Below are 27,285 nucleotides of genomic sequence, written 5' to 3' on the forward strand. Positions count from 1 at the left end.
AAAGACGAAAGAAAGTCTGATCTGATGTTGCTTCGTGGCAGCCTGAGGCTAAGCTCTCAGCTGGCAAAATTAGGCACACGGCTGACAGGATGAGGAAAAGAAGATGTCGATGAGTGGAAACAAAGGAGAGTTTTCAGGCAGAGCAGAAGCCACATGTAAATTCTTCTCTCTGCTCATGTTGGCCTGCCTGTGTCTGGCCCATTCCCAGATGTACAGTACATGCACAGTCACTTCCTCATGTGTGTGTCTCTTACTTGTCTCCTACTTCCTCCCCCATATCTCTGCTCTGCTCTGCTCTGCTATCTCTCTCTCTCTCTAGCCCCGCCCCCACCCCTCTATCTGTGGCAGCTGTGCTGGTGATGGCTGTGTGCCCATGGTGCAAGCTGGCTGTGGGGTCCCAGGTGGCCCACATGACAGTTATTGATGTTCAGGTGTTCAGCTCCTCTCACACAGGGACCCTGGAGCCACACACACACACACACACACACACACACACACACACACACACACACACACACACACACACACACACACACACACACACACACACACACACACACACGCATGCATGCAAACACAGACATGCAGAAGCACAAAACACATGCATATCTCCCAGTGTAGTTCACATGCATACACATATACGTGCAAGTAGTCATGTACTTGCACAGTTTCCCATATAAACTGCGTATTACTCTATTGTTTCTGAGGAAGTGTAAACAACACACTAACAAGTACAACAGAGAATTTGTGCATACAGCTGCTGGGCTGTCTGGAGAGCAACAAGACTTACAGTTTTCAATGTGAGATGAAAACAACCAGCTTTGTGATGCAGTCTGGTTTATATGTGTCCTATGACCTGGTATTTGGGACTATTCTCTGTGTGTGTATGTGTGATGGGATAGCCAGTGTCAGTACCAGTGCCCAGTGCAGCCCTAACACACTCCAGATGTGTCTGGCTAGCCAGAGAGTTGTTCTTGGCACAGCCTGCCCCGGCCGAATGTCACAAATACTTTCCTTTATTTAGGAATGGCTCTGGGTTAGTGGCTGGAGAGAAAGTCGGAGGCGAGGATGGATGAATGGGGGGGGGGATGGGGATGGGGGGGGGGGGGGGGGTAAGAGGGGACAGGAGGGGGGGGAGCAAAGGGAGGAGAGCTAGATGAAAAGAATGAAATAAATAATTAGCAACATAGAAGGACAGGAGAGAATGAAGAGGAGGGGGGAGACTAAGAGAAGAGATGGAGAAGGATAGAAGATGGAGAGGGAGGAGAGAAGGAGGCGGGAGTGAGGCAGGAACAGCTCCAGTCTAGCATCTGGATTTTATTAGCAGCCGTTGGGAAAATCTGAAAAGGAAGTTTTTTCTCTGTGAGCACGTCGGCAGCAGTGATATGCTGCACATAACCACTTCACTGCCGACGAGAGGAGCCAGGCCCTCCCAAAGGAGAACAGATGGTCGCTAGAACTTCAATACAATTACATCAACAGCTTTCACAGATATAAGCTGTAAGACAGGATCCCTGCAGCTCAGAGAGACAGTAATACAACTCCTCTAACCTTAGCACCTCTGGCCCTGAATGAATTGTCTTTTATCCATCCTTGCTCCCTGCTTGTCATCAAGTTATTGTTGCTTTTCTCGCCAGTTTAACCATTTAAAAGGAAACATTGATGCTTTTGACTTTAAAAAGCTGGTGACCTGTCAATGGTTTGCTTATGGTAATCTGATCAAAGACAGGATGGTTTTTGTCAGCGCTTATTAAGGAGAAACAATGACCTCCCTCCAACCCCTGCCCCTCATTCCCCATTCCCCAGTTTGGTTTTCGTTCAACATGTTTGTTCAGCGGTCATTGCATGTGTACGATCACAGAGATTCTCAAATAACATAGAGGAAAATGTCTGCGTTTATGTCCGCAGCGTGAACATATTCATTCTGCAAACTTGTGAGCATGTGTGAATGCATCTGTGTGTCTGTTTCTGTGTGTGTGTTCTTGCTCGTCTGCAATTTGTGAGGACAAATTTAAGTTTTAGACCATGGGGGTGAGGACATTTCTGCAAAGTGAAGACATTTTGCGGCATCTTTAGATTTACCTTCACAGGGTTGTTTGAGTGTTAAGACTTGCGATTACAATTAGATTTAGGTTAAAGTTAGGGCAAGGGGCTAGGGAACACATTATGGCAGTAAGAGTCCTCGTGACGATAGAAGCACAAACGTGTGTGTGTGTGTGTGTGTGTGTGTGTGTGTGTGTGTGTGTGTGTGTGTGTGTGTGCACTGTACTGGCCTCTGTCTCCCACCCTGTCATTAGTGAGGGCTTCAAAGCCTCTGAACTCTAAATCAGCTCAAGATGAAGTGGAGTCTGGGATCTGTCTGCAGAAGCAGCCTCTGTGCTGACACACAAATACAAATATACACACACGTACACACACATTTTCATCTTACCTGTGACACAGTTCACGCTGACAACGAGGCAAATATCAAAATATAGGACAAGTAGGCACACAGACTGAAAACATCGTCTTGGTTTGTTCTAGGTCGCAGGAAGCTGACATTTACTTTATGTTAATGATGTTAGCGATCTTTCTTTTGAATGGTGTATGAGCTGGTAGTATGAGAATGGATGGTGCTGTATCCCTAAATCCCAGGTCTTGGGGCACAAGACTACAATCCCCAATGTTTTGATATAAAGGCCTGGTGGGGGGCTGGGGGCCAGGGGCTCAGGCTCTGTTTGTGTGGACTCCACAGCGGCCTGATAGGGAACAGATGTGGAAAGGCAGGCGGCTGGGCAGCCAGCCAGAGCAGCTGGGAGAAATTAAAAACAACAGCATTCCTGGAGACTGGGGGAATTACAGTGGGAGGGAGGGAGCAAGAGACAGAGGGAGAGTTTTAGGGCTATGTGGTCACTGACGAGAGTCTCTGCGGAGTAAGAGAGATTGAATAGACAGGGGGGATTTAAGGGGACTGTGGTTAGCTAAAGCTAATAAGTTGCAGCTGTATTTCCAGTGGAAGCGCAAATGCACACGCAAACATTCATATACACACAGTCAACACAGACTTATGCCAATGTAAAATGAAACCAAAAATGCACTAAGAACATCTGAATGGCCCTTTAATATCTTGGTGGGATGTATTTGTGTATGTATGTTTGTTTTAAGGGGCTTTAATGAAAGCGTACGTCCTTAAATCTATAATGACACCCTAAAAGGAGTTTAGAAAGTTCGACAAACCGCTGCACTGTGTATGTGCGGTTGTACAGTATGTTGTCGGTGGTTTGTGTAACTTGCAGTGAGTTGTTTTTCATCTTGTTTCATCATGGCACAAGGGGAGAGAAGAAGACAGGGAACATTTTTAGAACTCCGACTGGAGACTGTTTCTTTGGTGAGCAATCTTTTAGCCCCGATTACATCAAACATACAGACATACAGCTGTTGAGAGAGTCTGAGAAACAGACAAACACACCCAGACAGCAGCAGGCAAGGTGGGTAATGATTGTATCATCTTTTATTTTCACCAGAATATTCAGTAGTATTTAGGATAGACAGCAACCCTGTACCCTGAGCAGATCTATTCTCAGCTGTATTGTTCCCAAAGTGGCTCCTGTCAGACACTCAGATGTGTGGGGAAATAACAATTTACAGACAGTAGTGTAGTCCAGACTGATCTCTGTCTTTATACTTCTTTTGGTATAAATGTTTTGTCCTTCAGCACAAAACACAAAGGGAGGACAGATGGTCACAGATGGGGTTGCAGACCTAACAGACTTCCTAATGTATTAAAAGTAAAATCCTGAGCATGGTGTGTATGTGTATGTGTGTGCCCTGTCCCTGTAGCTGGTCAGATTAAACAGCTGTCCATAATCCCACGGTGGGAGCAGACAGACAGCATGGTCCTCTTATCATCCTCCTCTCCTCTCCTCTCCTCTCCTCTCCTCTCCTCTCCTCTCCTGTTTTTATGTCCACCACTTTTCAGTATGAGAGGACAAGTGGACTCTACAGTCTTGAAAATAACTTATCTGACTGGTTATCATAATGTTTGTCAAGAAATGTCATACTGTCCTCCATTCCCCACTGCATATAGAGGCCGAGTATATTTGATGAAAGAGGAGGCTTACAGAAGCATATAGCTGCCTCCATACTGGAATTAGCCCACTGATTCAGCAGCACGGAGAGCTTGTTTGTGTGTCTAGAGATCTATAGAAGAGATGGTTGCATCTATTTATACCACACCAGCACCATCTGACTCTATCTACAACCTTGTGTGTTTATGTTCAGAGCGTCTGGCATGGGGCAAACAGCAGAGTGCCCCTCGTGTTCTCGAGGATCACTGTGTCAATGGCCCTCGTACAGCATACTCCAATGTGGCACCCTTTAAATACAGACACCAGCTGTTGAACGCTTCTACATGAGCTCTCAGAAATAGGCTAACACCAAGGACTGAGGCCAGCCGAGGCAGGGTTTGGTGGAGAAAAACATTTCACAGGAATGAAATTAAAAAAACAAGGGATGTGACAGTGATTTGATATGTTACCCAGTGCAGTTACCCATACAATGCATGGCCACAGAGGGCTTTCAATTTTACTTCAGGGGGTACAGTTTCTATTATCTTTTATATTCGTAGTACAAGACATTTTCACTTGTAACTAAGTGGAGTCTCAGGACGCAGCTGTAAAGGCAAGAAATGTTTGTTTCTCCTGTTTTCCTCCTCTAATACGTTAAGAAATATCTGACGAGGATGCAGTAAGAGTTATTAAGAATCAACGAATGCCACAGAAGGTCTTCAGTGTGGTTTACATCCACCTCAAGTATAGAAGAAGGCCTTCTCTCCTTAGTCTTTTATTATAAATGTACTTGTTTGCTATAGAACAGAGGTGAGTAGTACTCAAACAGAAACACATTTCTGTACTCGTACATAAGCTCTGTGGCATTTAGATTTCATTGTGTTTCATTGCATAGTGCACATTTATTGCACTATGCAACTGCCAGTTATACACATCCTTAAAAGCGATCTTCTCACTGGCTGAAAAAGTCATCAGACTCTCAGCTCAGGTTTACATTGCAGAAGGATCTAGTTCCAGCAGCTGCAATGACAGACAGACGCAGAAAGACAGTCAACACTCATACATAGAAAGATAGAGTCTGACTTTTTACATGCAGTTTTGTGTGTGACAGTGTTTTTGTGGAAAACACTGCATGAGTGTATACATTGCATGAGGCCCTCTGCCTCTAGCACACAATGTAGTACATCAGTCCTCACACATGCTTGTGGTCACGGCACATCCACCCAGTGTCGTGTTGTCTTCTCATGTCCCTTGCTGTACCATCCATTCCCTTCATGCTACAGAGCTTGGCCTTGCCTTGTTTGGTCCTGGTGGGGTGTCTGGCAGAGGACAGTGAAGCCTGTGGTAGCAGGACAGAGCTCTGCTGAAAGCCAGTCCACGGTGACGGACAGCAGCAGATCCAGCTGCACTTGTCACTGGCTGTCAGGCCGGCTGTCTGAACTCGGGGAACGAGAAGGGACAGGCGGGCAGGACTGTGTGCATGTGAATGTGTGTGTGTGTGTGTGTGTGTGTGTGTGTGTGTGTGTGTGTGTGTGTGTGTGTGTGTGTGTGTGTGTGTCAGGGGGGGGGGGGGGGGGGTTGGAGGTTACAGTGGAGGGGCACTGATTGGGATGTCATAGCTACATGGATTGTGTATGTGTAAAGGAAAGAGAGCGAGAGGGAAGAGAAGGGGGATCTCAGTCAGCAGCAGCTGAGCAAGTGAGCAGGTGTTACTGTATGTCTCCCGGGCCCATGAATCTCCAACAAGAAAGACAATACAAGTTTGGATTCATTTCCACTCAGTGCATTGATTTGTTTTGGTTCTTTATATGGGGCTTTTGTTTTGAGGAAACAATCGATGGCTCCCAGGTGAAAATGTCAGTGCTCTGTTCCTTAACCAGCTGTCTCCACTTTGAAAGTTTGATTTTTTTTTTTTTTTTTCTTCAGCTGCAGCTCTGTCTTGATAACTCTCTGCTGTCTCTGTCTTTTTCTCCTTTCATGTCACAGGTAGCAGAGTGCAGAAGGTTGGAACAATGCCAGATTCACCTGCGGATGTGAAAACCCAGCCCAGGTCCACCCCACCCACCATGCCTCCTCCACCCCCGGCTGTCAGCCAAGCAACCAATCGCAATGCTTCTTTCACCCCTACCACCAGTAAATCAAGTAAGGACCCTTTGAATTTCTAAGTAAGAATAACGACACATTAAGTCAACATAAACTGTGAAATATACAGTATATGCATTTACTATTTTTGTTGTCCATGTTTTCTTTAACTTAAAGATAATCCTTTTGTGTTGAAGTGTCATGTCATCAGGCAGTTACCCGGGCAGGTGTGAGAAAAACATTGAGCTTGGAGGCATGCTGTATCAGTGACCCAGGAGGAACAGCTCTAAGTGTTCCTTTTCATTGTGGGCATTCGAAAAGATGGCAAAAGTTGTGTAAGCTGGTATCTACAGCAATATTCCTCCATAGAGCTCGTATGCATATTTAAGCATAGATTTAGTAATTTGTCAGTCAAATGGGATTTTGGCATTCAGGTTAAAACTTTACCAAGCTGAGGCAACCAAAGGTTAAGATGTAAATTTTATAAAAAAAAAAATAAATTTAAAAAAAAGATGCATGTAATATACTGTGATCACAATGTTCATGTTTTGATTCCTGTCAGGGACTTTTGTTGCTTGTCATTCTCTGTCTCTCTCGCGCTCATTTCCTGTCAACAACTCTTAACCGCCAAATAAAAGCAAAAGTCTTTGTAAAAAAGATGGTAAAATGGTTTTAGATTTACTTGATAGAGTTAGTTACATGCAATTCTTAATGCAACTGCATTTCAATAAAAAAAAATGTGCCCTGTGTTGAGACCTGTTATATGTTAATGAAATTATTCACCAATGTCTTTGTGTTAAATTACACAACTTGTTACATTTCTGCAGTACCTCAGAAGTCATCTACAATACATCTACACAGCCATGTGTTCTTCTTATATCAACTGTCACTTTATATGCTTGTGCAAAGGGAGAGAAATTCCAAATATGTGTTTCTCCCCTGTTCTGGTGAACAAGTGTTGAAGTCACTTGTGTGTCAGGTGTGTGTCTCTGCAGGCATATGTGTGTGTGTGTGTGTGTGTGTGTGTGTGTGTGTGTGTGTGTGTGTGTGTGTGTGTGTGTGTGTGTATTTTGGTGAGCATAACGCCCTTGCTGGCTGGACAAGTGTCTTGAAGTGCATGCATTAGTGTGACTGTGGCACTGCGCAAGCATGTGTGTCTGTGTTGTTTACCAGCTGGTCAGGCGGCGGTCGGTAGAGAGGACATCAGCCGGGATGGTGTTGCCGTGTGTAGACTACTTTCTTCCCTATATAGCAATGACAGGCCATGTTGTTTCACCTGTTGTGGCGGGCAGTCAGCAGTGAAGCTCTCTCCTTGCACCTCTCCCTCTCTCTCTAAAACCAGAACACAAGTGCTGCCTGTTGGGATCACATGGGTTAGTCCATATGTGTGCAGGCCCTCGACCCATGGATTAGAGCAACAAGCATGCCAGAGAGGAACCACAGAAACTGGACCAGTGGACAACTGAACTGCTTTTAGTCTTTGCTTTATTCATGTATGAGGACCAAGTATAGCTTTACAATCAACAGAGGCTCTCTGTAAAGGTCTCTAAATACATTTTGAAATGATTAAGTTGCTGCATCGGAAATAAAATTATACTTTGAATGCTGTGGTCAGAGTTAAGTGCCTGCATACTGTAGTCTGTTATCATGAAATAAGTTATGATGAAATTGAACTCCAGATATAGCAGTTCACACAGAAAGAGACAACCATGTTACATTTTGTCATCATTAGTTACTCCAGCACACATATAATGCATGCAAACACACACACACACACACACACACACACACACACACACACACACACACACACACACACACACACACACACAAAGATATATGTTTATTTACATACTACAGTGGTGTGAAAAAGTGTTTGCCCCTTCCTGATTTCTTTTTTTTTTTTGCATGTTTGTCACACTTAAATGTTTCAGATCATCAAACAAATTTAAATATTAGTCAAAGATAACACAAGTAAACACAGAATGCAGTTTTTAAATGAAGGTTTTTATTATTAAGGGAGAAACAAAATCCAAACCCACATGGCCCTGTGTGAAAAAGTGTTTGCCCCCTAAACCTAATAACTGGTTGGGCCACCCTTATCAGCAACAACTGCAATCAAGCGTTTGCGATAACTTGTAATGAGTCTTTTACAGCGCTGTGTTTTTAAGGTCATGCCACAGCATTTCAATAGGATTCAGGTCAGGACTTTGACTAGGCCACTCCAAAGTCTTCATTTTGTTTTTCTTCAGCCATTCAGAGGTGGACTTGCTGGTGTGTTTTGGATCATTGTCCTGCTGCAGAACCCAAGTTGGCTTCAGCTTGAGGTCACGAACAGATGGCCGGACATTCTCCTTCAGGATTTTTTGGTAGACAGTAGAATTCATGGTTCCATTTATCGCAACAAGTCTTCCAGGTCCTGAAGCAGCAAAACAGCCCCAGACCATCACACTACCACCACCATATTTTACTGTTGGTATGATGTTCTTTTTCTGAAATGCGGTGTTACTTTTACGCCAGATGTAACGGGACACACACCTTCCAAAAAGTTCAACTTTTGTCTCATCAGTCCACAGAGTATTTTCCCAAAAGTCTTGGGGATCATCAAGATGTTTTCTGTCAAAAATGAGACGAGCCTTAATGTTCTTTTTGCTCAGCGGTGGTTTTGGTCTTGGAACTCTGCCATGCAGGCCATTTTTGCCCAGTCTCTTTCTTATGGTGGAGTCATGAACACTGACCTTAACTGAGGCAAGTGAGGCCTGCAGTTCTTTGGATGTTGTTGTGGGATCTTTTGTGACCTCTCGGCTGAGTCGTCGCTGCGCTCTTGGGGTAATTTTGGTAGGCCGACCACTCCTGGGAAGGTTCACCACTGTTCCATGTTTTCTCCATTTGTGGATAATGGCTCTCACTGTGGTTCTCTGGAGTCCCAAAGCTTTAGAAATGGCTTTATAACCTTTTCCAGACTGATAAGATCTCAATTACTTTCTTTCTCATTTGTTCCTGAATTTCTTTGGATCTCAGCATGATGTCTAGCTTTTGAAGATCTTTTGGTCTACTTCACTTTGTCAGGCAGGTCCTATTTAAGTGATTTCTTGATTGAGAACAGGTGTGGCAGTAATCAGGCCTGGGTGTGGCTAGAGAAATTGAACTCAGGTGTGATAAACCACAGTTAAGTTATGTTTTAACAGGAGGGGGCAAACACTTTTTCACACAGGGCCATGTGGGTTTGGATTTTTTTTCTCCCTTAATAATAAAAACTGCATTTTGTGTTTACTTGTGTTATCTTTGACTAACATTTAAATGTGTTTGATGATCTGAAACATTTAAGTGTGACAGACATGCAAAAAAATTGGAAATCAGGAAGGGGGCAAACACTTTTTCACACCACTGTATATGGCATCCGATTGAAGAAGAGCATTTCGGGGGAAAGGTCAAACGTGAGTGTGTGAGCTCCTGTGTATTTATGAGTTTGTTTGTGGCTGCATTAAGAAGAATATGTGAGTGATTATATATGTGTATGAATGCTGTGTCTATTCTGAAGCTTAAAGCTGGAAATCTACTTTCAGCTGGTGGACATGTGCAGGGCCAGATTTAGCTACACACCTGCTACTGGAATAAATGTAACACAGGCCACAGGACTATTTTTGGCACCTCTTTAACAAGTTCCTCTTATAGTTGTGTCCGAGTGAGTGAGTGAGTGAGTGAGTGAGTGAGTGAGTGAGTGAGTGAGTGAGTGAGTGAGTGAGTGAGTGAGGAGCAGGGTGGAATAGACTGATACACGGGGAGATGGGGAAGGGGGGTGGGGTGGGGTGGGGGGCCAAATGGTACCACTTGTGAGACAGCTGAAGTTACTGCAAACACACACACACCAACACACTTGCAGCCCTCAGAGAAACAAACAGAAAATTGCATCACTATAGCCAATTTGTGCATCAAATATTGAAGACATGGTGTCATAATCTATTGTGTGCTTTACTCATTTTTCATCTTAACAACACACTCTTTTATCAGCAGGATTTAAGGGCTTCTGCCCTCGTCCTGTCCCCAGATCTGTCATATGCCCCTCAGGCTCCTTCAAAACTACTGACCCAATTCACTGTTTCATCCTTCTGTCTGTTTATCTGCAGTGCTGAATGGGAGCAGCCACTCTCCCACATCATTAAACGGTGCCCCTTCCACTCCTAACGGCTTCAGCAACGGGCCAGCCATGTCCTCGACAGCCTCGTTGTCCAACCAACAGCTCCCCCCAGCTTGTGGCGCCCGGCAACTCTGCAAGCTGAAGCGCTTTCTGACCACGCTGCAGCAGTTTGGCAACGACATATCGCCTGAGATTGGAGAGAGAGTGCGCAGCCTTGTGTTGGGACTGGTGGTATGTTGTGATTATGTTTATCTTTCCAACAAGACTACAGTCCACCCACTCGTAGCAGCTCAGTATCCTTGTATTTTTTTTAATTCTTTATCATAGCATTAGGTTAATTAATGTGTTGTAGAATATTTTACATATTCTAAATTTGTCTTTTACAACTAGCAGAACTAAAACAATCAACAAGCAACTTGTCAAGATATTTATCTTGGTCGAAGTTGTGATAATAATAACATAAAGAAATTACATTTTGGGGAATTTGTATAGCTCCTGTTATTAAAGTTATTGAAGTTTGCTTCTTGGTGGCCCTTGTTTCCTCTCTTTCTCAAACACTTCCTGTTGTCTTGGACAGAATTCCACGCTCACCATCGAAGAGTTTCACTCCAAACTTCACGAGGCCACCAACTTCCCTCTGAGGCCTTTTGTCATTCCTTTCCTAAAGGTAAATGCCTGTTTGAAGATTTTCTGTAAAATAAATCAAGCCTGCTGTCTTCCGTTGACATGCACGAACTTAACCATTCCATATGGCCAGTGTTTTTGTGTGTGAGTGGATATTTCTTTCTACTGTGCTCCTTCCTATCTGCCTCCAAACAGAACGGGTTGCTAGCGAGGTGGGAAGGGAAACCTAGTCTTTACTGGAAATCTATAGGTGTCAGTGTGTTAGTCATCATATTGAATTTAGATAGTGGAAGGATGTGCATGTAAATATCTGGTAAAAAAAAATAAAAATAAAGAATGTGTGTGAATCTGTCAGACCTCCTGGTGTGCCATGATCTTCCACATCTGGGACATTGCAGGAATAGCTGTGTTATATCAACCAGACAGGTCTGAGAGAGCTATTTGACAACACTGTTACACACACACACACACACACACACACACACACACACACACACACACACACACACACACACACACACACACCTCAGAGAGAGCGTGAGACACATGGTAGAGGAATGTGTCGAGAGACCTGTCTTATCTCATCCTGTCTCTTCATCTATCACTTTCTCCCCCCCCTCATCTGGCATTATTTCACTCTCACCCCATCTATCTATTGTTCCACCGTGAGTTTCTATCTCTCCTCATGTCCACTTAACACTCTTCTCTACATTTACATTGGCTCAATAAATCTATGTCCGTCCTACAACAACTTATTTCATTCCTAATCAGAGATGTCTGTCTTTCCTCTTTTTACCACTGAAGGCAAACCTGCCTCTGCTGCAGAGAGAATTGCTCCACTGTGCCAGGTTGGCCAAACAGACTCCAGCTCAGTATCTTGCCCAACACGAGCAGCTACTCCTGGACGCCAATGCCAGCTCGCCCCTCGACTCCTCCGAGATCATGCTGGAGATGAATGAGCATGGCAAGAGAAGGACCCCTGACAGGTAGCATCTCTCCATTAAACTCCGGAAAACACAGATGTCAGAAGTGCACATACATTGGCAGACTCTCACACAGACTGGTATATGAATTATTTTAGGGTATTTCTGAATGCCAAGCGACAAAAGAGGCTGCAAATCCTCTGTGCGGGAGGCGGAAGTCTGGACAGCCCTGATGCCAGACTGGCTCTGCCAGCTGTCTGGGAGGGTGGAGGGAGATAAATGCAGAGTAGGAAAGGAAAAAGAGAGGCTGAGCAGCAAATGACAGAGACAGAGCCAAAGATGAGAGTGCAAGGAGCGTAGTATAGTAGGTGTCCTCAGCATAACCCAAACACAGACAAGAAGACCAGCAGTGCAAGGGTTTGCTATTGTCCCACATTTCTCCCGAGCGCTCTGCTTTATTCTCGCAGCTAAGAAGTTAACACAAGAGAATTAACTGGCATTTGTCCTTTTTCATTTCCTCCTTCTTCTCTTACTGGCGCTGTCCTTCTTTTCTCTTCACTTCTTCACCCTTCTCACTCGCCCTCCCTCTCGCTCCCTCCGCCTGCCTGACCTGTGGGCTCCCAGCAGCTGTCCATATGTCAGGGATGTGTCCAGATGGTGATGTGGTGACCGTAATACTGAGCACATCCTGAGCTGGGTGTGGGGAGGTGGATGGTGGCGGTTTGTATGGAACTTGGGGTTGGAGCTGGATGTGCAATCCCACTGTAATCCGCACACCGCCGCCTCCCGACCTCTGGTTTATACACAGCAGGCAGGACTCAGTGGAGGAGGAGGGTGGGGTGGGGGGTTCAGCTGGGGCAGGGCCTACGTTGTGCCAGCTGTTCCTCTGATTTGTTGGTGACTACAGCCAGAGATGTGGATGACTATATGCACAAATATACACATGGATAACCGAGAATGAGCCACACACTTCACACACATCATCAACATGGGGTAGTGTTGCATTCATTCGCCTTTGATCCCCGGGAAGATAAAGAGTGATTTCCATCTGAATGCCTGGCAATAGCCATCCAGCTAAACAGATTAATATCAACACTCCCATTTAAACTGTCCAGATGGCTAGAAAACACAACCTCTCACACAAGCACAGATACACACTCACTTAAAGTACACAGACACAAATGTGTGTTACAAAACATCTGGCAAATGCACAGCATTCAGCCCATATTGCCCCTTAAGCCCGAGAGCAGGGTGGGAGGGAGAGGGAGAAATACTTGCAAACTAAGAGTAGGCCGAGGGATATTCAGATTAAGAGCTTGAGATGCAGGGTGTACAGTTGGACTTGGTTTTGTTTTATACATATGGTGTACAGCTGTGCAAAAGCTTTGGAGAGGCACTGCCTTACTGTAACTGAACAACAAGCAGCTCTCAGCAGGGATACATAAACATGTGTATTTGTGAGTAACTATGTTGGTATACATATGGGAGTTGTTGAACTTCAAAAAAAAAACTTGTGTTTTGTGTTTCACAACATTCGATGCTCTCGTCTGTAACTCTTGAACGTTGTCTTTGTTTAAAAAAGCACAGCTTTTCATTTCTACTCCTGAGTTTCCTTTTAATAATCATCCATCTTAGTTTGGAGTTGTTACCATGTGTTACTTTACAATATACTGAATACACAGAAACTCTACACTGGTAACAGACGCAGTACTATCATGATATCATGACATGAATCATATCGGCCTATTTGTTTTAGCGGTAAGAATTTTCCCACCTTGCATGTTTTTCTGAACTATGAAGTCATACACTGGCATTGTATAATTAGCCTGGTGAAGCCATCGCACAGTTTTCACATCGTGGTCTGACGAAGACAGGGAGGGACAAACTGGAGAAAGATCCAGTAGGCTGCTTAAAAGTTTATATTCTTCCTTCAGACGTCAACGTGGTGTTAAAACTTAGTTGTAAAAATCGGAGGCAAGAAATGTTCACAAATGAGGGTAGTCGTGTTAGCAGCAGAATAATTTCTAATTGGTCAAGCATTTGTCTAAAGTTGTGTCAGCATGGCTTATGAGCCTGGCTGTGCAAGGCCACTGAATATTGGCAAATAAACACTAAATTGCACAATAACAATGTTTTGTTGTAGATCATTATATACTATGCATCCCACACTTCCCACTGCAGGAAAACCCTGCAGGCTTTAGTCTCTAGTCTGATTTCAATTCTTCATGGGATGTTTCATTTCTTTGTTGACACAGCAGTTTGCTTTTTCATACTTTATACTGTAAACTGTGAGGTACTGACATTATCCAGGACCTGGATACATTTTCTGATTCCAAAAAAATAGTTGTTGAACTAAATAGTGCTGTTGTAAACAACAACATTATTTTTGAACTCCATTTTACTTACAAGCAGCTGAGTGTGTTAACATTCAGTCGTGTTTTAACGTATTCCCCTCTCTGCCTCCACAGGACCAAAGACAGCTCAGAGAGAGATGGGTTGCATGCGGAGCACCTGGCTAAGAGACCCTGCACCATCAGCCCCAGTCAACGTTTCAGCCCCAGCACGGGTCTTCCTGCTCACCCGCCTCCCAACGGCCTCTCCACGCACCCTCCCAATGGGCTGCCCCACCCACCCAACCCCCAAGTGGGACCCCAGCACTATCGTTTAGAAGACATGGCCCTGGCACACCAATACAGAGATGCCTACAGACATAATGAACACCGCGACGCCCGAGACAGGCACCGGCAGACAGGTAGGACAGCTGTAAAGCACTGTTAGATGAATCTATAGATCTACAGTCACGTAGTACTCAGTTATATGGTCAAGACTAAATGAACTTGAAGTGTATATATAAGTGGGGTGTATGTAGAGAACAAAGGCCAGTTGTCAGTTCAGTGAGAAAATCCTTGTGGCAGTGCATCTATATAAAGACCACAGCCATACATGCCCATGTGGCCATCTGTGGCACCCATATATGCCTTCCTTCTGCTTTCCCAAAAGGAAAGAGATGAATTCTTAGCCAAATTGTCTCACTCATTAGACATGAGGCTGTTGTATAACCACGAGTGAGTCTCACTTTCTATTTGGTTTTAAAAAAAAATTAATAATAAAAAGTTGGATGGATGCTGGAGGTTTTATTCATGTTATATTTGGAAAGCCTGGTGCAAATTCTCAATAAATTACATAGATATATAAAGCATATTTAAAGCAAATAAACTCAGTATTCTTTGCAGCAACAAGTAAAATAGCATGTATAGAAAAATATAATAAATTATATTCAAAAGAATGTAATCCATCCATCCTACAGACACAGATATACATAGTTGGTAATCAAAGGCTAATTAAATCAAGAAGTTATTGGTTTATCATGTGGACACAATCATAAAAAAATGTCCAGGTTATAAAGCCGTTTGTTCCAGATGACACAACTATAGTAAAACAAACAAACTCTAACAATATCTATGTCTATGTCACCTATTTGATGATATATCTGTGAAGATTGTCATTGCTCCGGGTCGTGGTCAATGTAGGTGTTATTGAAAGGCAACTGGGCAACAGAGACCACAATGTGACACAAACTCCCTCACAGTCAGCACTGTCAGTGTTCGGGGTTAGAAATTGTCAAAAGTGTGTTTTAAACTGAACTGCGCATGAGTTTACCCGAGTTGTCCCGTATGTTTTTGTTGCAGCAGTTCTTGGAGCTCGCCAAGAGGAGGTAATCGACCACCGTCTTACAGATCGAGAGTGGGCAGAGGAATGGAAGCACCTTGATAATGTAAGTATCTGCATGGTAGCCGTGTTTAATATCAACCACCTCTTTGTTTCACTCATATTAAGCAGTGTAAAAAGAAAAAGGAGCTAAGAGGGTCAGCAGGTGATTAAAGTTAGTTTTAGTGCTAAGGATGGCATGCAGATGACAGGGACAGGAACTGTTGACAGACTGAACAGCCTTCGTCCCAGCTGAGTTGGCAGTTGATGGACAGCTGACCTTAGGAGGTCTGTGTCAGTGCGGTGCATAAACAACTGACAGATACCTATCTGGATTTCCAGCACCCAACTCCATGAAGAGAAAATAAGACAGACACACAAACACACACACACAGAGTGAGTGAGAGAGAGGGAGTGAGGGAGAGAAACAGAGCCCCAGATGGAGCTCAGGACCCAGCAGAGAGGAGCTCCAGCTGGGGAGAGCAGCTGAGACAAGAGCTGCAGTCATGGAGAGAACCGGCCAGGCCTGGACCCCTGCCAAATTAGAAACACTTCACTGAAATAAATATAGCTAACTCAGAGGGGAGGGAGGTGGTGGAGAGAGAAAGGAGGCAGTGACAGAGAGAGGGAAAGATGAATGGGAATAATGATATGGATTGAATGTCAACCATGTTAAACCCATTTAGTAAACCTTGCCGGGTCTGGAAAGACTGGCCACTGTGGAAAAAAGGGACACTGTTTACAACGGGAGGGGAAAAACAGAGAGGAAATCTGTTGAGTTGGCAGGGAACGGAGCAGAAGGGTGGAAGAAATTGGCTCAACTTTTTCATCAGCAGCCCAGCTGTTACCTTATCACTGTTGTAATGCTCTTAGACACTGAAATTCACTGACAAGCATACAATCCATGAAGCAAGACACAGTCACATGCAAACACACTCGTCTGTTAGGTGAGATTTAAATAATGTGTAGACTTACAGACTCGTTTTGTTCCCGTGATCTTTGGATTGATCAAGTTTTGTTCATTTCAAACTCTCTACTGTAGAAATTTGAGCTTTTTTTTAGATCGATTTGTAGGAACCAGAGAATGTGTTTGTGGAGAAAAGATTTACATTTTTAAAAACATGGAGCACTGCCAAACTTCTCCCTACTTTCATTTATCACTTTAACATAGCCTTAATCTTTTGCCTTTGCAGCTTCTGAACTGCATCATGGACATGGTAGAGAAGACGCGCCGCTCTCTGACAGTGCTGCGCCGCTGCCAGGAGGCCGACCGGGAAGAGATGAATCACTGGATTCGGCGCTACAGTGACGTAGAGGAGATGAAAAAAGGTGGGAGCAACGGACAGCACTGCCTTCCTCCTCCTCCTCCTCCTCTTCCTCCTCCTCCTCCTCACCACAACTCCTCCTCCAACACAGCTAGCAGCAGCGAGTCACTGCCCATAGGAACTTCCTCGGCTGCTGAAAGGCATTCAGGCAGACAGACAGGTAGACAAACACACACAGGGTATGTTTGGCAAATCAAAACACTCACAGCAAGGTAGGGCTTACTTGACATGCTGAAAATGCCTTAATATATCAATTTAAACATAAAAAGTCTGTTCAATGATCATGTTTTTCTGCAGATTTACAAATTCTAGCTCATACTGTGAAGCAATACAAATCTAGTTGCAACATCTTTTAACCAACTGATTGCACTCTTATGTCGACAGCATGCTCATTCATAATTAAGATTTGTATTCACTTCTAACTCCCGTGTTCCCATTTCTTCCCAGAAATGGTTGAAAAAGTTGATGACAGCTTATTTACCGATGTTGCCACACTCATAGTTCCCAAAAATAGAATTGAAACTGCAGGGGAAACTTGAATGGATGTGTGTTCATGCAGATCAAGAGTGTTGTCACTGTGTGCGTGTAACCAACACCGAGTGTGTGACCGTGTGTGTGTGTTTCAGAGATCCACCGAGACTTCTTGCACAGGCCTCCCTCAGGGTACCTGCCAGAAGAAATCTGGAGGAAAGCTGGTAAGAGCCAGGCATCCCCTTCTTCTCTCTATTGTCTTCATGATTGACCTCACACAGACTAACAAAACACACACACACACACACACACACACACACACACACACACACACACACACACACACACACACACACACACACACACACACACACACAACCACCATCATCAGTCTTCATGGCCCTCACCCTGGCTACCAACACACAGACAAAACAGAGGCCTTACAGCTGTAGGTCCATCAGGCCAGAGGATTGGAGGCCCTCTGTGTCATTAGGGCTAAATGCCCTCCATCTGTCACCACTATGAAGGCCACTGCAGTTAAAGCTGCAGTGAAAATGCAGTCACCGGGCCTACGGTAGGCCACAGCAGCGCTGCACAGGGTGGAGTTAACTGTCCTGAAAAACACATAATCTCAAGTTTCACATCACGTTTCAAACACAAACCGATGACTGAAATAAATACAGCACAGACACATTAGAGAAACAGACCAAACATATTGACCATTGTTATTATTTTTGACTCTGTACGTGAAGCAGGTGGTAGCGTTGCATTGCACGGGCCTTCTCGTATACTGCATGTTAGACAGAGCCCATCCCAGGAGTCGTCTAGTTCAGCCCTTGTTCCACCTCAGTCCCAGCTCTATTATGTTGCACTCATACTCCAATACCCTGTGGAGGAAAGATGCTGCTGCTGTCGGCAAAATACTCTGCTGCATTTTCACCAGCAGAAAAAGCTCTTTTAATTTCAGTTGTTTTTCATACAGGTACTACAAGCATCCCGCTCTCCCCAGCACTAAAGCACCTCCAAAACAAGCAGGGTGAGTAACATATCTAACTCCCAACATCTCACCTCCAGTGTTTGTGTCTGTGTATGTGCGTGTGTCACCTCTATCTCGGCAGCCAGGTAGCATGCCTGGTGAAGCTGCAGCACCTCTTGCTTTTAATTAAAACCAGACACGTATTCTCTGGTCTGGTTCAGGTTGAGAGACTGCGGTGCTTTTGAAAAATAAGATCTGAAGTGTGAAAAAGCAGACAGAAATAACACGTCTCAGGGACTTGCCAAATCCCTGTGGAATTAAAACGTTAATATTGCTGCCCCCGTGTTTTCCATTAAGTGCTAATTGCCCCAGCATCTGCTATGCAGTCTCCTTGATAAGAATTAATTAAATTTGCAAACTAATCTTAGTGGTGCATGCATTAGGCCAGATAATTGAGAAGCTTGGAATAATGCAGATAGTGTTTGCAAGAGAAGAAGAAAGAGGCGGGGAAGGAGGAGAAGTAGGAGGAATAGAAAAAAGGAGTAGAAATGAAATGAGGGACAAAGGTAGGAGGGAAACCATCGAGACATGCGTCTAAGTGCGACTATATGTTTACAAGAGTGATAGAATGCTAACTTTTTAGCATATGAGCATAGGAACCAAGCATGTGCACAAGCTCACATAGACATATGCTGTGACTGCACCCACAGCCATACACACAGCAGAGTGTGGATAAGGCTCCCCCCACCACCTATCTTTTTGCACGGTAGTTTGAAACAACTGGAGTGGAGCGGCGAGGAAAAGTGACAGTTATTTATGAGTTCCCTCTCAAACAAACACTGACTGGAGGAAATGGGGAGCAGTGGAGAGAACAGCCGCAGCCTCACCTCCTACTTGGTTGGTCTAACACACCTGGCAATCCACTCGTATGTGTGTCATTTGTGTCTTTATGTGTGTGCGTATTTGTGTACTTGGCACATCTGGAGGAGATTGAGCAAGAAGGACGAATCTTATTTAGTGATGTTGCTGTCTCTGATGGCAGACCTTTTAGAGGAGTTTATATCTCGTGATTACAACATACAGCATTAGTATTTGATTTATAAATCGTGTATATCTGGCAGCCTATATTCTCTGGTAAATCAAGTCCTATGAGAAATCGTGCTGTGCATTTGTGAGGCCAATAATGAAAGACGGTAAAATGTAATCACTCCTGCCTCCTACTGAGAAGGGACTACAGGAAGTTTCTATTTTAGACTGCCATCTGGAGAGGAGTCGACACACCTGCCTGTTATAAAACACAGCCTCCTCACTCATACAGGGTGCTTGTGCTAGTCTAGTGATAAAAATCGACATTGTGGGAAGTCCTGCAGTGGAGACACTGGATGTGTTCGCTGCTGTGAAAATAATTCACTTTTCACTGTCAAACAAATGCAATTTAAATTATTCTCATGACAAGATGGCAATCATGCAAACAGAGAATCTCCGGATGTTGAATGAACAGCCAAGTTGCTGACATCTGCTGTTGTCAGCACTGAAAATTATTGTGACCACACGGGTTTGAATTAATCATTGAAGTCTGGCTGTTTCACTTTTCTGGCAGAAAGTTTTAAATCTTAGATGATGTACATCTGTTTGCTGAGATGCAACAAGATGGCAGCTTAAAGAGACTTAATAAAGGATGACAGAGCAGGCAGGATGGGACGATGGCCATAAGCACTCACACCTCTCTTTCTCTCTCTCAGAGGAGGCAGTGAATGAGGTGAAGCGACAGGCGATGTCAGAGCTGCAGAAGGCAGTGTCAGACGCCGAGAGGAAGGCTCATGAGATGATTTCTGCTGAACGCTCTAAAATGGAGAGGGCGCTGGCCGAGGCCAAGAGGCAAGCCTCAGAGGATGCACTAACAGTCATCAACCAGCAGGAAGACTCCAGTGAAGTGAGTATCACAGACTCCCCACAGATGTTTTGCCTCGTTTTCCTCTTACTTAATCTGTAATTCCTTACTCAGTCACTCACTCAGAGTTTCTTGTAAAGGCTCCCTTCGTCCGTTCATAAGGGGACCAGATCACAAAAGGGTAAAAAGTATTTTTGTAAGGGACAAGTTTTTAATTTAAAAAAAATGGTCTTATTACCACAGTCTGCTGACCTGTATGATCAGGAGTGCTGCACAGTGTGGTTAACAGTCTTATTTCAGCCGCTGTTTCCTTATCCATCTGGCAATGACTTTGGGGTTTTAAGTGGGAATGTTGAATGAAAAAAAGACTTTTTTTAAGAAAGCGTCTGTCCCACAGTGCTGACTTTTGAAAACTAGAGCAAATAAAAATGTTGATAATCGTCCTAATAGATGGGATGCAGGACAAGGGATGAAAATGCTGTGCAGTCCCACATAAAGTTGGACACCTGGTCACCCTATTTGTCCATTACCCTCCACTTTGTTCCCTCCATCTTGTATTGTGTAATCCATGCAGCTGGCTGCTCTGGGTTTGGTGCTGCAGCATGTTGTCATCATTATTGCAGAAGCAGTCCAGTTGTCTGTGTAAATAAAAGCAGACAGACGCAGATGGTTGTAGCAGAGTGCCAGGTTGAGATCATTACAGAGCAGTTGACCACCACCTGCTGGTAACACAAATGAGTGGCCTTGGACCAAGACTTTAATCCATAACATCTAATCCCTCTGCAAAGAGTAACAGGAAAATGAGGGTCAGACACATGAACTAGATTATAAAAATGACTTGTTTTAGGTTTCAACATGTATTTATTATTTTATTTTATTTAAAACTCTACTATCCTGGGTCACAAAAGAGACTTATTTTTATCAACCCACTCTCTCCCTACTGTCTCAACAGAGCTGCTGGAACTGCGGGAGGAAAGCCAGCGAGACGTGCAGCGGCTGCAACACAGCTCGCTACTGCGGCTCCTTCTGCCAACACAAAGACTGGGAGAAGCACCACCATGTCTGTGGTCAAGGCCTACAAGGGATGCCGGGGGGCAGCAGTGTCCCTCTAGGTACCCCCCCCTCCTCCTCCTCAGCGTCCTCCAGTGCACCCCCCACCCACTCCGAGAGCACCCCTCCAGGACCCCTGTCCCTGGCAGGCCAGACCAGTATTGCGGGAGGGGCTGGCAGCAACAGTGGAAGTGTCTCCGCCAGCCCCAAAGAGAGCAGTTCCAGCAGTGCCTCTCGCTCCACGACTCCAGCTACCCCCGCCCTACTGGACGCCACCTCTCGCTGACGTCTGACCCTCGTCCCCTTCCTGACAGTGCCCACACTCCACACAGAACCAAACTGAGGAATCTTCATCGCACACTGCTCCCTCTCCTCTTCCCCTTCTTCAGTCCTTATTTCCTAAGCTCTTCTGAAAATCTTCTCTCTACCTGATAACAGACTGGTTTTCTCACCTTGCCCCCCAAAATACTTTTTCTGTCTCTTTCACAACTGCAGCCACAGACACAAAGATTCCTGCCCTGGGTTCAATGTAGTGTAAAGCATGAATAGTGCAGTGTCTCCTATCTCTGTAATAGAAACATATCAGATGTGGTTGCTGAGAACATGAGCTTTGACTTGAATATGTGCCCTCAGTAATGTAAGCACGGTAAATACTGTCCACGTTAGTATACAAGATAAGGGCTGTGAGGCAGCATTGATGGGGGGGATGACGAGGCCGATTAGCACGTGGATAGGATTTCCCTTTAATTTAGCACCAATGAAAGAACAGTACCCAGTGAGATGTGCACTAACAGTACAAACAGTTCACTGATGTGGCACTTATGTCTACAGTGTCCTAATGGAGATAGGCAAGGAACATAATACCTTTTTTTCAAATGTGAGGGAAAGGGTCAAACCTGTGATGCGATTTATTCCTCAGAAACACAGCTTAGTATTTATTAAATGTTTCTTTCTGGCTTTAAGAAAATAAAGAAAAATCCAAATATTCTAAATAAAGAATAATAGTGATGATGATGATGATGATGCTGATGCTGGTGATAACAGTAATGATATGAGAATAAATTAATTTTAAACTGCTAACTACCTTGCTAGCGAGCCAAGAAAATCTACACCGGACTCACCTCTCTGCACCATTATGAACCCAAATGAATTCAAAGATGAAAACTAACATTATCCAAACCTTTGTATTACACTGCCAAAGTGAGTAAGTAAGCGATAAAGAGAAGCACTCATCTTATAACCAAACGCAAAGCAACATCACCTCCTCAGCAGATAAGCCAGCCCTGAGAAGACCTTGGCTGCAGAGGAGCTGCAGAGCGGGAACCAGAGTCAGACATTTAAAAAAAAAAAAAAAAAGGACTTGTTTTGACCTGCAGCTGCCTCCTGCAGCCTGGACACAACTACAGCGATTCCTCAGTGATGGCCCAGACTCGTGAATATGGACAATGCTGTGAACTTGCCTAGAAGAAAAGACTCAATGAAATGGATGGAAACCCTGCCACAGTGTGGTTTTTTGTGAATGGTAGAGAGGACAAATAGAAAAAGAGGAAAGGAAAAGCTACACAGCCTCAAAGGAGATGAAGATACATACACGGCAACGGAGCTTCCAAAAACCTCAACACAAACTTGAAGGCATTGCGTACAACGGAGACGTATGGGAAGATTGTTTGTAAGTCTTTTTTTTTTAAAAGCTTCACCAACGAGGAGATATTTCAAGGAATTGCTCTTACCTTTACATTCACTCCCTCCTTTTCCAAAGCATGATAAACAGATGACAGAGACTAGTAAAGGGCGGTGTAGACTTTGTTCTCCTCTCTCTTTCTACCTCCCCTTACCTCACACCTCCCTTCTACTCTCTTCCCCAACTACATGACTCATGTCTGCCCCTGACTCCCAGCCTGCTTTGGACAGAGCCCCAGAGCAGTCACATGGGTAGGGTTGAACCTGCTTGTAGATATTGTTCTTCTTTTCATTTTTCAATAATGTCTCTTGTTGCTGATGTTCACCTGTGCTGCCCTTGTGTATATCCAGAAAGATGGACTTGATTTTGGTTTTGTTACCTTTCATTTTCCTCCTTTAAGTTTGGGCTGAGCAGTGAAGACAGAGCAAGGACGCTTGTTTATGAGAGGAAGCCCCACATTGTACTTATTGTTTGATTTGTTGTATCTATATTAATGAGATGAAACCCCTCTTGTAGAATATTTTGTATTGCTCGCATTGTAAGACAGTGAGAGGACGGAGGTGCAATATGAAGAGAATTCAGCTACTGAATGGAACCTCAGCAACTGCCCATAGGGTGTCATATAATATAGATACATATAAATATATTTAAAGTAACATCAGTAACTTAATGTGAATGTACATAGTATTTAAAGAGGTCCAAAAATGTGTTTGCCAAATAACAGAAACCTTTAAAGTTTAATGTCCAGAATATGATTTTCTCACAGTACATTTGTTTCTAAAAATTGATCAACTCCTTCTTTTCTCTCATACAATTTTCAGCCAAATCAAAGTGTCATGTGACCCTGAGTGGAGGAGACTGTTGGTAACGGAGGTAAAGTAGCTCCAACCTACAGGAGGGGACTCAACAGTGTGTTGATATAGAAAGGCCCAGTTCACTCAATAGTTTAGAAAGGGTTAAAAGAGGTGGTACAGTTTGAAATAAGTTCATCCACACCAAATTTAAGTAATGTCAAACTTGACATTTTCAGCTCAAGTGCTGCTGTAGTGATCTTCTCTCTTGGTCCTCATCAATTTGTGTGTGTGTGTGTGGTTAAGAGTGTTTGTTTCCCCCACGGTGCAGGACAAGCCATTACTGTAAGATTAAGTGATATGCCAGTGTTAAGCTACAGTAAACATCAAAGCTAATTTTAATACCCAGTCTTTAAATGTTGTTTCTTTTGCAGCTGATTATTGTTTATTTGTAAAGATGCAATCAGAGCGTAGGCTGAAGATCTGGGAATGTTTTATTTCCAGGCCAAGAGAGTAGCATCACCTCGTTCAGTTTGTTTATTTATGTATTTTCAGCGTGTCCCACATGCTCCAGCAATAACCTATGGTAAACACATGTACTGTATGGAAAACAGTCTAAAGGCCTTTAGAAATTTGTGAGAACATTTTATATTGATCATTGTAACCCCGACATTGTTGGCCTCATTCACACTTGGACCAAACTTGGGGAAAAAAAGGTAACTTTGTTATTTGCAGGAGGGGTGGGGGGGGGGGGCATGGGAAAACAAAAGCTCTTCTCTTGCTTTTTATTCATCAACAGATTGATTTTTTTGGACTATAATTCAAGTGAGATAAGCTGGTACCCCTGCATCTGTCTGTAGCATTTATGTATGTGTGTGTTACAGTTACTGTGTTATGGTGTTGACCTCAGCCTTTTTGTGAAACTTGCTCTTTTCCCCCCTCTAATACCTTCACCACAGACCACTCTTCACAACCCCCCCTCACACTAGCTACCTCCTGTGACCATACAGCTAACCACCAGGAGAGTTTGACCTGGACTTTGAAAAGCTGGGTTGAGAGCAGACTTGGACACACACACACACACACACACACACACACACACACACACACACACACACACACACACACACACACAAATTCAAAAGAGATCCTGTGAATCTGTCTGAAAATGACAAAAAGAAAAGCGTTGAAAGGAACTGTCATCACCCGTGATGTGGTAAAATATTTATTCCCGCCAGACCTCACCTTCTTGATCACATCTCGCAACCAAAACTGATACTGCTGGAATTTAGTAACAGGCACACATACAGTCAGACCTGAATATTACCAAACTGAACACAGAATTAACCATTACATGCCATTTGTTGTCCAAAACCAATAAAAGCACAGACCAAAGTACTCCTGCATTGCCATAGTAGGCTCTGACATGGTGTGTATGAACAGACCAGGAGTAATAAGGTTAGAGCTCCACTACACCAGTTAACCAAAGTGTCTGAAACACACACATTCAGAGCCCAGGAGTGAAGAGCACGCTCAATGAACCGGCTGAGTTTCAGATGTGTAGAGTCCTTATTCAAGCAATCAAAGCGCTTGTTGTCTACATATTGAATAGTGCTTCTCTAAAAACAGTAGAAGTGTCTCCTTTGAAAAAGCCTACTAACTGCGTGTTCTTACAGTTACAAAGCCTTGCAGAGATAAAATGAATGCATGGTGTGTGTTTGTGTGTGGATGATAGTGTGTGATTTTGTAAAAAAAAAAAAAAAAAAAAAAAAAATCTTTTTTTTTCTTTATGTCTCTGTACAAACTACTTGAAAACTTCAGAGCTTTAATGAAAACATCCCAGACAGACTATAGTGGTACATCAATTCACAAAATGTAGCAGCAGCTTTGTGCAGTAAAGTACCATGTTTGTCTGTACAATAACCACATCAAAACAACATGGTGATGACAGCTCCATTCAACTCTTGAGTGCTTTGTGTGTGCGTCTCCTTGTCTGCAAGTAAGCCCTCAGATAAAATAAGCAAAGCCAAACCCAATAGACCACTTATAAATGACCAAAATACAACCAAAAGCTACAACGTTCTTCTTTGGATTTCACTTTGGTTAAGGTTTTGTGTCATGTCCTAGCTTGGTTGCTTGTGTGGGATATGAGGCTGCAGTCCTACAAAAACAAACGGTGCTGTAGAGGAAAGAGCAAGCTGTCCTTCACTGAGATTCTCCCTCCTGATTTCACTGGACAGCACGATACAAAAGATCAGATCAATGTTCTGTTCAGCTGGGTTTAAGATTCATTAAGTCATGAAACAAATGCAATTTGTGCTGTGGTGTCATTTACTTTTCTCTGTGAAGATATTATAGATGGCAAACGCATAAGGGCTCTGCTGTTGTGAATACCATCCAAGGGTCTCCAAACACTTTCCATCAGCCAATTTTCTATTTGTTTAACTATGTACATGATATGGGCAAAACACGTTTAGAAACGGCAAATATTAGCAGGTTGGCATATGTCTCTACCCCCGCCAGTAACTCTGCCAATGAAGTTTCAAAGCTGATCCGATGTGATGGTGACGCGTCCTTCCTGTGAAACAGGCTCCGATGAATAGTAGAAAGCTAAGGTGGCAAACAGTGAATACAGCACTTGTTTTCCCAAAAGCCATGGCTCAGGATGGTGTTGTTTTTACCTTTGCATAAACTGAGAAAAAGGTTTATGGTTTTATATGTGTAGGGAAGCATTCTATACTGTATTGTGCAATACATTATTACAGAAAAAACTTGTTTCTGTAGGAAAGGTTGGCGCTTTGAAGATCTTTCTCCTTATGTTTAATTTTTCCTCTTCAAACGGTCCTGTTGCCATTTTTAGATAAAGTAAACTGTGCCAGAAGAATTAAATTCTGATTTGTATTTATTTCATGCATGCTTTCCTCCCTGTTGCTAATACCGCTCTTTAACTGTTCGCTCTGTTGGATGTGTGAAGCTGTAAAACATTCTAATTCAGGTTATTGTCTGTGTTGAACAATGTAACTGTGTAATTAAAACATGAAATGACGTATTCATCACTCTAGCAGCTTTTCTTCTTTCAATGCAGGCATATTCTAAGAAGACATCCCCCGAGAAGGAAAATGATCAATTGTTATTCAGTCGATACTAACACAAAGTTATTATGTACTGTATATTTCAAACATCACACCATTGCACTCCCTCATGTACACATGTATATGATTACAACAGATATCTAAACATACCAAAAAAAGGGATGTAACTGTCAAATACTGTATATTACAGTAGCAACATACAATTTTTTTTTTTTATCATATACCACACAAACAAGATCCGCCCATGTCCTTGTCCTCGTGTAACTGTTATAAGTATTTACACATTGACATAGCCTAATTAAAGGTGTAAGATGTGAGATTTAAGTCATGTCTTGTAATACCACTTTGCACTTAAAGAGCAGATAGTGAGTCACTGTAAAGCATAGACTGTATAGAAAAAGTGGACATAGTTTCAGAGTCAAAAAAATGAGACTGATGCAGAAGTGCCTTTAGCTGCAATACCACCAAGTGCCACCAGAGGTTGGCT

At 43.5% G+C, this 27,285-nt stretch overlaps 1 protein-coding gene across 6 annotated transcripts in view; it reads left to right on the forward strand.

Moving 5' to 3' along the window:
* The window catches only part of cbfa2t3 (CBFA2/RUNX1 partner transcriptional co-repressor 3), a 43,703-nt gene extending 16,944 nt beyond the window's left edge, over nt 1-26,759 (forward strand). For 2 of the 6 annotated variants that reach the window (XM_069173454.1, XM_069173457.1), the window contains exons 2-12: nt 6,033-6,188; nt 10,256-10,497; nt 10,844-10,933; nt 11,695-11,876; nt 14,282-14,565; nt 15,503-15,588; nt 16,715-17,006; nt 17,473-17,541; nt 18,300-18,353; nt 20,036-20,226; nt 21,137-26,759. In XM_069173454.1, the coding sequence (XP_069029555.1) occupies nt 6,033-6,188; nt 10,256-10,497; nt 10,844-10,933; nt 11,695-11,876; nt 14,282-14,565; nt 15,503-15,588; nt 16,715-17,006; nt 17,473-17,541; nt 18,300-18,353; nt 20,036-20,226; nt 21,137-21,520 (2,030 nt within the window). In that variant the 3' untranslated portion in view covers nt 21,521-26,759. Of the gene's footprint in view, nt 1-5,717; nt 5,903-6,032; nt 6,212-10,255; nt 10,498-10,843; nt 10,934-11,694; nt 11,877-14,281; nt 14,566-15,502; nt 15,589-16,714; nt 17,007-17,472; nt 17,542-18,299; nt 18,354-20,035; nt 20,227-21,136 lie in introns of those variants that run through there. The other 4 variants (XM_069173458.1, XM_069173456.1, XM_069173455.1 and 1 more) reach the window with 4 other exon arrangements.
* Nucleotides 26,760-27,285: the final 526 nt, after the last annotated feature.

This window comes from Embiotoca jacksoni, unplaced genomic scaffold (genome assembly GCF_022577435.1).
Source record: "Embiotoca jacksoni isolate LCO1_2020_lvr unplaced genomic scaffold, fEmbJac1.0.p SCAF_6, whole genome shotgun sequence".
In the NCBI taxonomy this organism is placed as follows: Eukaryota; Metazoa; Chordata; class Actinopteri; family Embiotocidae; genus Embiotoca; species Embiotoca jacksoni.